General features: G+C 31.9%; 1 protein-coding gene across 1 annotated transcript in view; it reads right to left on the bottom strand.

The window, feature by feature from the left end:
- Positions 1 to 1,253: 1,253 nt before the first annotated feature.
- The window catches only part of LOC111715518 (calcium/calmodulin-dependent protein kinase kinase 1), a gene marked incomplete at both ends in the record, with an annotated part of 40,772 nt that continues 31,215 nt past the window's right edge, over positions 1,254 to 10,810 (bottom strand). Inside the window, 6 exon segments of the mRNA XM_023490852.1 lie at positions 1,254 to 1,364; positions 1,856 to 1,955; positions 6,122 to 6,227; positions 6,557 to 6,642; positions 8,703 to 8,738; positions 9,491 to 9,578. Coding sequence (XP_023346620.1) covers positions 1,254 to 1,364; positions 1,856 to 1,955; positions 6,122 to 6,227; positions 6,557 to 6,642; positions 8,703 to 8,738; positions 9,491 to 9,578 — 527 coding nt within the window.

The following is a 10,810-nucleotide window of genomic DNA, read 5'->3' as shown; positions in this document are numbered from 1 at the left end:
TTCAAGAAAAAAAAATCAAATGTTCAAAAAAATTCCAAAAGAGATTTTATACTGACATTATTATTTAAGCATATTTAAGCGTAAGCCATTTTAAAAGGGACTGTAAACGTTTTTTCAATCAACAGCTTCCTTTCTATTCTATTCTAGCTTTAACCATTTTCTGATAAATGAAAAATTCTTAGTTTTGCTGCAGAAACATAACAAAATTGTGAGAATCCACATATATTTAGCCTGCTTATAAAAAGTGTTATCAATTTTTAAGACAGGGTCGACTTTGAAGTTTCGCAACGCCTTGGGCTTTGATTTTTCGACACTAACTCACTTATGCTTTTCTGTAGCCCTTTACATGTACATTTTAGCACTATAAAGCACTTGTTTTTAAAAAAGTAATTGGCAAAGTTTGCTTGAGAGCTTGCAACCTTTAAATCAGAAAGAAAACTAAAATGTCTTTTTCAGTATGTTTACAGAAAATCTGGTTGGCGATATGTTTCTCTCTAAAATCAGGTTGGCGATATATTTCTCTCTAAAATCTGGTTGGAGATATATTTCTCCTTAAAATCTGGTTGGCGATATATTTCTCTCTAAAATCTGTTTGGCGATATATTTCTCTCTGAAATCTGGTTGGCGATATATTTCTCTCTAAAATCTGGTTGGCGATATATTTCTCTCTAAAATCTGGTTGGCGATATATTTCTCTCTAAAATCTGGTTGGCGATATATTATCTGGTTGGTGATAAATTTCTCTCTAAAATCTGGTTGGCCATATATTTCTCTCTAAAATCTGGTCGGCCGTATATTTCTCTCTAAAATCTGGTCGGCGATATATTTCTCTCTAAAATCTGGTTGGCCATACATTTCTCTCTAAAATCTGGTTGGCGATATATTTCATTCTAAAATCTGGTTGGCCATATATTTCTCTCTAAAATCTGGTTGGCCGTATATTTCTCTCTAAAATCTGGTTGGAGATATATTTCTCTCTAAAATCTGGTTGGCCGTATATTTCTCTCTAAAGAACGACGATGTCTTGTCGACGTATATTGATCAGAGAAAGCTTGAATGTTATTATGGTGAATTGAACATTTTTTTCATTCGTTCTAAAAATTCTCGTTCAATTTCCATCAGGTTTGCTATAGTTTTGTCACTAAACGATCGTTCAGTAAAATCGTTAGTTTTTTTCTGAAAAATTTTATTCGTTCTCAAAAATTTCGTCCTTTGAAAAAACGATGCCAGCCTCCAGGGTTTAAGATACTCACGATATTCTAGACCAAGAAGAACATCTCTAAAGCTAGACCATGCTCCTTGTTCTCCTAGAGGTTCAGCAGTTGGAACTTCAAGCACTTCACCTCGCTCCAGCATCTCAAATACTAGATAGATAGATAGATAGATAGATAGATAGATAGATAGCTAGATAGCTAGATAGCTAGATAGATAGATAGATAGATAGATAGATAGATAGATAGATAGATAAATAGATAGATAGCTAGCTAGCTAGCTAGCTAGATAGATAGATAGATAGATAGATAGATAGATAGATAGATAGATAAATAGATAGGTAGATATAGACTTTTTATTTAAATTTTAATTGTTAAGAAACTTTTTTTTCGCATTACTAGTACAAGTAGTTAAAAAGAAGCTTTTTTAATTGACAACTTCTTTTTTTCCATGTTTTTTTGTGTATCCATGCTGTTTTAAAGCTTGATATATACCGAAAATTAAAATCAAAAGTTGTATTTATTATATTGATAAAATCACCTACCACAGTAGCTAGATAGCTATATAGAAAAATAGCTATATATATATATAGAAAGATGGATATAGATAGAAAGATAGCTAGATAGATAGAAATTTAGATTACCCATATACAGTTGATCGTCTTCAGGATCGTCCAGAACCTCCACCAGCTTTACAACATTAGGATGATCTAGTTTCTTCATGATTGCAATCTCACGATACACCTAGACAAAATCATAATTTTTGTAATCTCACGATACACCTAGACATAATCATAATTGTTGCAATCTCACGATACACCTAGACAAAATCATAATTGTTGCAATCTCACGATACATCTAGACAAAATCATAATTTTTGTAATCTCACGATACACCTAGACAAAATCATAATTGTTGCAATCTCACGATACATCTAGACAAAATCATAATTTTTGCAATCTCACGATACACCTAGACATAATCATAATTGTTGCAATCTCACGATACACCTAGACATAATCATAATTGTAGCAATCTCACGATACAACTAGACAAAATCATAATTGTTGCAATCTCACGATACACCTGGACATAATCATAATTGTTGCAATCTCACGATACACCTAGACATAATCATAATTGTTGCAATCTCACGATACACCTACACAAAATCATAATTGTTGCAATCTCAGGATACACCTGGACAAAATCATAATTGTTGCAATCTCACGATACACCTAGACAAAATCATAATTGTTGCAATCTCACGATACACCTAGATAAAATCATAATTGTTGCAATCTCACGATACACCTAGACAAAATCATAATTGTTGCAATCTCACGATACACCTAGACAAAATCATAATTGTTGCAATCTCCTAATACACGATACCTAGATAAAACCATAATTGTTGCAATCTCCTAATACACGATACCTAGATAAAATCATAATTGTTGCAATCTCACGATACACCTAGACAAAATCATAATTGTTGCAATCTCCTAATACACGATACCTAAATAAAACCATAATTGTTGCAATCTCCTAATACAAGATACCTAGACAAAATCATAATTGCTGCAATCTCCTAATACACGATAACTAGATAAAACCATAATTGTTGCAATCTCCTAATACACGATACCTAGACAAAATCATAATTGTTGCAATCTCCTAATACACGATACCTAGATAAAACCATAACACCATGTCTTGTGTAGGCTTAATGTTCCCACACTCTTATACCCTGTAAAGTAATGAAGTTTAGGAAGCTAGAAACAACTGCGTTTGTGATATAAAATGCGGGGCTACACAAAACATTAAAGCCAAGGCGTTGCGACACTACAAATTTGACCCGGTCTTAAAACTTAAATATAAGTCTTTTTTTCTCTGCAGTATGTATGTATGTATGTATGTATGTATTTCTGATCAAAACTCATGAACTCCAATTTGACCCAAATTTTGATTGAGGAACTCAGTAGAACCAAGGAAAGTTTGATTAAAAGATTCTGAGTGAGTTGACTTTTGTAGAGAAAGTTAGTCTCCAAGCAAAGCCGAGTTCCCAATCTTGTGCATGCTAGTTATAGCTATCTTATAGGAAAGTTCAGTTTCCAGGTAAAGCCCAGTTCCCAATCTTGTGCATACTACTTATAGCTATCCTATAGGAAAGTTCAGTTTCCAGGTAAAGCCGAGTTCCCAATCTTGTGCATACTAGTTATAGGTATCTTATAGGAAAGTTCAGTTTCCAGGTAAAGACGAGTTCCCAATCTTGTGCATATTACTTATAGCTATCTTATAGGAAAGTTCAGTTTCCAGGTAAAGCCGAGTTCCCAAGCTAGTGCATAATAATTTTAGCGACATGGTTACCGACATAGGATAAAACTTCAGAGGCAACTGTGCGGAATTTATTATTTTAAATCTTCATATTCAAAGAGTTTTGGGTCGTTTTTTAGTTTTATTCTTTAGTTTCACCCTGTATCTAAATAAATCTCTGACCCCGTCAGTACAGCTGGAGTAAAATGTACGATAGACAAATATGTGTCTACAATGCTTTTAATTCATAATCTAGCGTACATACTCCACTCCCACAGACTAGATATACACAAACTGCTTAAAATCTCTCACCAGGGGGAATGATAGTTCTCTACCTGTGTGCTCAGTTAGCTGTACTGTCCACTTACAAATGTTTACTTATAATGATATACTATAGGTTAGGCCATAATCTTCTTATACTAATCAAATATGCAGTACGCTCTCGATATAATTCCTGATTTATACAATTAGTAAAGGATTAGCGTACATCATCACTCTATGCACTATACCCTCGTTGGCTCTCACACACCGATTCACAGAAGGTTTTTGACTGCCATCTAACCGTCACTTAGGGGTTGAAATTTACATTTTTCAAAGACATACTTAACTTTTAATACAAAATAAAAAAGTTATGAATTCAGTCTTTTTTTGAAGGTTTTATATTTTGTATCCAAAGGATACTTAAATATCCCTGATATTTATTGGTCGTGTACTTCAATTGTACAAAATGGAACCTGTTAAGTTGTGGAAAATATCGCATATTCTACCCTTGAATAGATCTCTGTACTCTCTTATCTCTGCTCTGATCACTTGTATATCAATTGTATAATTGTACAATTTATGACAGTATTCAGTAATCCTTTCTTCCGTTATTTTAAATAGACACTTATCTGAGTGAAGAGGATTAGCTCCGCATTAGTGTATATTAATATAAATAATATTTCAGTTTAAGCTTTATAATAAAATCATAATAAATATTCATATTTTCATTCAATATTTTTTTTTTATTTCATATTTTGTATGGAAGTTTATTTTTATTCTTTTTTTGTTAATTTAAAGAAATATTAAAAAAAAAATTTAATTTTAGATGTTTAAATTTTTAAATTTAGATATCAATTTAGTCCTTTAAATTATTTTTATCTTTTTATCTTTAGTTTTCACAATAAATATTGCTTTATAATATTACAATAATAATATGTGCATATGAAATATTCTCTCGCTTAATTTACTTTTGTAATATTTATGGTAGTGGTTTTCCTCAATTCTTACAAAAAGAGCCAATTTTAACATATAATTTTTCTCTGTAAATGTTCGAAATATCAAAAATACAATTCAAAACTTCTAACTTATTCACAATATGTTTTTATCATTCTCTCTTAACATTTATAGCTCTTTGTGTGTGTTCAAATTGATAATGTTTTCTCTCAATTATTCCTGAGAAAAATTGGTTTCCCCCCTCTTGGGTAATATTCCCTATTCATGACGTCACGCACTGTAGGTTGAGGGTAGAAAGAAAAACAGGTTTTTACTCCGACACACAGAAGACATCACACTTACTCACAGAACTTCCGATCCACACCCGTTTTGTCTTACCACTCAGGGTCAATGTTGTTTGTGGATGAATTTAAAATTAAAGAGACAGTAAGCGTAATTTCAAGTGACCCTCTATGAAAAATGGCAATGTCCAATTCACAACGATACCCATGAAAAGTGTAAAAGTGTTTAAATCTAATTATTCCTACACTTTCTTCCTGCAGCAGAAACATGTAGAGAAATAATCAATTGGAAATAATTAGTTTACAAAATAAATTAAATCTAATTCATACTTGTAAGACAAAGGTTTCAAGGGTACCGGGCATTGTCATTTTTGCATCGCGGGTCACTTGGAATTACACGTACAGTCCCTTTAAATAATGTATGGTTCGGCAGCCCCGAGGTAAACATGATGCATCAAAAATGTTTTGTGACGCCATCTTGGGGATCGGAGGCAAAGGGAGACACTAAACGTATTAGCGTGCAATGTGACGGTATGAATATTTTATTCAAAACAAGATTAACAAGTTTTCCATTAATAAGATACAATACAATCTGAAGTACATAATAGATCCAGACTCATATTTGAAATAATTTTCAGTCGAAATACGCGGGAAAACACCAGATACTAGTATTAAATATTAGATAAAAGGACAAGAGTTTGATTTTAACTGAAAATATTTGACGCAAATTTAGTCAAAACTCTGTTTTTGTAGCGGTGAAAGGGGCTGTATGCGTAATTTCATGTAACCCTTCATGCAAAGATGACAATGCATAACTTTCAAATGTACCCTAAAAAGCAATGTCTGATGAAGTATGAATTAGATATCAATGTATTTATTTAAATGCTAATTATTTTCAATTTTGGGTTATCTACAAAAGTAACTTGCGCATATCTACTGCAGAAGGGCGTATAGAAATTATCAAAATTAAACACTTTTAAATCTAGAAAATGACAATATCTTCCACATTATTGATCAGATAAAGGTTTAAGGCCCAAGGCCTGGTGCCTTGTGAACAGGGCAAATATAATTACGCTTACTGTCTCTTTAAAAAATTACCTTATCCAGAGGATTTTCAGCTGTTTTTATCTTTGTGCCACCGCTGCCTTTTCTATTAGGAGCAGCTCTTCCAAATATACCAGCTTTCTTTTTCAGCTTCTTCTTACTAGATGGATAAATAAATAGATAGATAGATAGATAAATAGACAGATAGATAGATAGATAGATAAATAGATGAATAGATAGATAGTTAGATAGATAGATAGATAGATAGATAGATAGATAGATAGATAGATAAATAGATAGATAGATAGATAGATAGATAGATATAAAGATAGGTAGACAGATTTAGAACAAAGTTAATAAAAGAAACAAATTTATTATCACCAAAGAAAAATCGACTTTAAAAAATCGAAATAATTTGTTGATATTAGAATTAAAATAAAATTATCAAATATGTAAAAATCAAAATCTTAAATTACAAAAGAAACCTACCTCAGAATCTTCATTGCATAATTCTTATCATCCTCTTCGTTGTAGGCTAGCTTTACAATTCCGTAGCTCCCCTGGCCTACTACACCCTGTAATCGGATATTTAGATTTAACACTTTTATCTAGACAACCTGTAGTTCCTAATGCTAATAAAACAACACAAAAAAGCACACTTTGGGTCACTAAATTTAGGGTCAAGCGACCTTGGGGTCCGGGTCAAATGCCAATTCTTCTAAATTTGTACCCCTCCACCCCACTGGAATTTTATGAAGGTATTTTGGTCATTTTTATGTCAATATCCTGCCATGCTCACGGATCGGGGTTGGAAATGTGTTAAAATTTAAATTTATTTATTTTTTACCAATGTTAGAAATCAATTAAAAGAAATTATTTTTTGGTTATTTTCATGTGACCTTCAGATGAAAGAGAAGCATATACCCGATCTTTAATATATTATTTTCATGTGACCTTCAGAGCAAAGAGAAGCATATACCCGATCTTTAATATATTTTTTTTAAGTGCCCTTCAGATGAAAGAGAAGCATATACCCGATCTTTAATATATTATTTTCAAGTTCCCTTCAGATGAAAGAGAAGAATATACCCGATCTTTAATATATTATTTTCAAGTTCCCTTCAGATGAAAGAGAAGAATATACCCGATCTTTAATATATTATTTTCAAGTTCCCTTCAGATGAAAGAGAAGCATATACCCGATCTTAAATATATTATTTTCAAGTGACCTTCAGATGAAAGAGAAGCATATACCCGATCTTTAATATATTATTTTCAAGTTCCCTTCAGATGAAAGAGAAGCATATACCCGATCTTTAATATATTATTTTCATGAAAGAGAAGCATATACCCGATCTTTAATATATTATTTTCAAGTGACCTTCAGATGAAAGAGAAGCATATACCCGATCTTTAATATATTATTTTGTTTCGCAAGCAAAATATGTAGGTCTCTTATATACAGAAAAACCAGAATGGAAAATGTTTCAATTTAAAAAAAAAAACAAGGATTTTTTACCAGGCATTGTTATGAATCAGACATTGTCGCTTTATAACGGGAGGATCTGAGATGGTAAAAGAATAAAAATAAATTGATTTTACCATTCCATTTCAGGGGTACAAATAGATACATATACATAAATACAATATAAATATTTATCAACTTTATTAAACTCGTGTTGTCCTCTAATTTCTCAGGTTAATATCAATTCCAAGCCTTCTTTTAAAATTTAAATTTTTACTTAAAAAGAATATAGACGTAATTTGAAGTGATTTTCTATTTATGAAGTAGAAGGTCCGATTCACATAGGCACCTTTTATAAGAAGAGGGTTGAATTGTGAATTTTTTTCAAATAATATCATATTTACTTTGATCAGAGGTTTAATTGGGTATCTTTGTGAACCGGATATCTTTAATTGTAAAGTAACATGAAATATGTGTACAGTCCCTATAGCAATGTTTTTTATAATTTAATGACATCCACAGCCTTAAAACACATATTCTGATTGAATTTATTTTATAAAAAGAAAAGCGGATAAATCCCATGTTAACTTCTTGATTTTAAACCAAGCAAAATTTATTCATTTCAACCATGTCAAAAACCAGGATTGTCCATAAAAGAAAACCAAGAATGAACTTGAATAATTGAACCACCGTGGACATTTTAATTGACCAATTTACTAAAGGGAGTGACCGCGTAGACATAGTTTTAGTAATACTGCACTTTAAAGAGTTGTTTCGATGATTTACAACCAAGCTTTGATAGGGTTACGTTTACAATCCCTTTAAAGGAGTGAGCAAGAATTTATACATTTACAATCCCTTTAAAGGAGTAAGCAAGAATTTTTACATTTACATCCCTTTAAAGGAGTGAGCAAGAATGTATACGTTTACAATTCCTTTAAAGGAGAAAGAAAGAATGTATACGTTTACAATCCCTTTAAAGGAGTAAGCAAGAATGTATACGTTTACAATCCATTTAAAGGAGAAAGCAAGAATTTATACGTTTACAATCCCTTTAAAGGAGTAAGCAAGAATTTATACGTTTACAATCCCTTTAAAGGAGAAAGCAAGAATTTATACGTTTACAATCCCTGTGAAGGGGTATGCAAGAATTTATATGTATTTTCTAACCTGACCATCAATATTTTGTATATAAGTCAATGCGCCCTAAATAAGATTCTATTTCTGGAAGTTCATGTAGATTCGCGCACTTTTCTTCATATATTGCAATTTATAATCCATTTTTATTAAATTTTTCAAATATTTTTTCAAAACTTTGATTTAAAAAAATGTTGTTCGGTCAAAGTTTTGGTTCAACCCTACCTTATTTTCTAAAGATGTAAACCCATCATTCAAGGGTATAATTTTCAAGACAGCTGATCAATAAAAAGTGTGGAAAAGTAACAAATGACTCGGAATAATTTGGATAAATAGTAAACTTTTACACTGTAATTCATCAAATATACACCCACCCCCTTCCTTTCTCCACCCTTGTTTCCCTTTGTCTTTCACATAAACGTAAAACTCGACTTAAGAAATATGAATTTTACTAATTTAACGGAGTATGTATACCCCCTAGTTTTAAAAGAAATTGAATTTAGTTAAACTCGAGTTTTCTAATCCCTATATCTTTGCAATCTGATTAACCTTTGATTTTTTGAACTAACAAAATTCCTATTTTAAATTTGGTTGTAAAAATATTGGGATTAAATAATCAGAGTTTGTGTAAAGACTCAATTCCTTTATCATTAACTAAATACGGTAATGTCAGTGCGCCACGGCTGTACGCGAGCGCCACCACGGCGCCACTTTAGCACCATGCACCTGGTGGACAAAAATGGTAACTTATTATTCCATTTTTTGTGGATTAAATCAATATTTTAAAACATTTTTGTGGTGGTACTTTACAAAAAAACTACCTGAAGCTTGTACTGGTTTAGCTGAACAAAGTCTCCATTATGTTCTGTAGAAACTGTTCTCGTCTCAACCAACGGTTTGCGTTTTATCCTAGAAAACGTTTTGTTTAGTCAGAGAACAACGTTTCGTTTAGTCAGTGTAAACGTTTCGTTTAATCAGTGAGAACGTTTCGTTTAGTCAGAGAAAACGTTTCGTTTAGTCAGTGAAAACGTTTCGTTTAATCAGTGAAAACGTTTCATTTAATCAGAGAAAACGTTTCGTTTAGTCAGTGAAAACGTTTCGTTTAATCAGTGAAAACGTTTCATTTAATCAGAGAAAACGTTTCGTTTAGTCAGTGAAAACGTTTCATTTAATCAGAGAAAACGTTTCGTTTAATCCTAAAATACATTTGTCTTGATCCTATAAAATGTTTCGGAAACCGAAAGTTTTCAAGATTATGAATTATTGTACTTTGTTTTTTTACTACAACATTATAATATATATTTTGCTAATCCTAGAAAAAGTACAATCTACTTTAGTTGTATAATTGTATGGATAAAATGTATTTTAACCGACCAGCAACAAGATAAAATGAATAATTTTCTCCATCTTTGTTTAAAGCACAGTACAGGCTATATTTACATTTCGCGCATTTATGGCTTTACAAAATTACACTGTCAAAGTTTCCAAGTTGTAAATCATTTAGTTTATCAGGGAGATACAGGGTGTCACGGTAAATATGGAAATTAAGTGACGATCGTTTTTGGAGATGAATACATTAAAGAAAAGCTGAAATTAGCAGAATATTTCGTATGCTAGAGTTTAGAAGTTGTTTGTTTAAGTGTTGATTACATACTATTAAATTGTAGTGAAATCAGAGAAGTGTATTGTATGCTGCCGAACAAAGCAGTCGTTACATAAAATAAGACTTGGAATGCTAATTCCTAACAAAGGCGATCTCGAAGTCGTCACTTAATTTTCATTTTCATTGGGACACCCTTTATTTACCAAAGTTTAGATTATTCATTACTATATTTCATCACCGGATTTCCAGGGTGGAGAGTACACAAAGATTCAGCCTGCTTATAAACAGTCTCATCAATTTCTAAGACAGGGTCGACTTTGAAGTGTTGCAACGCCTTGGGCTTAGATTTTACCGCTCTAGCTCATTCAAGCTTTCTATTCCCATTTATATTTAGCGCTATACAGCACTTGTTATTAGCTTTGGTTTTCAAGCAGTAATTGACAGTAAGTAAGGAAGGTTTGGATAAAATATACCTGGGTGAGGAGCAGGGCGAAGAGTAGGGTGAGAAGGGAACGTTTGGATAAAATATACCTGGGTG

The sequence above is a fragment of the Eurytemora carolleeae genome, unplaced genomic scaffold, assembly GCF_000591075.1.
Source record: "Eurytemora carolleeae unplaced genomic scaffold, Eaff_2.0 scaffold1807, whole genome shotgun sequence".
Taxonomy (NCBI): Eukaryota; Metazoa; Arthropoda; class Copepoda; order Calanoida; family Temoridae; genus Eurytemora; species Eurytemora carolleeae.
Note: the sequence above shows the minus strand (reverse complement) of the source record. Positions and strands in the feature narration are given on the sequence as shown.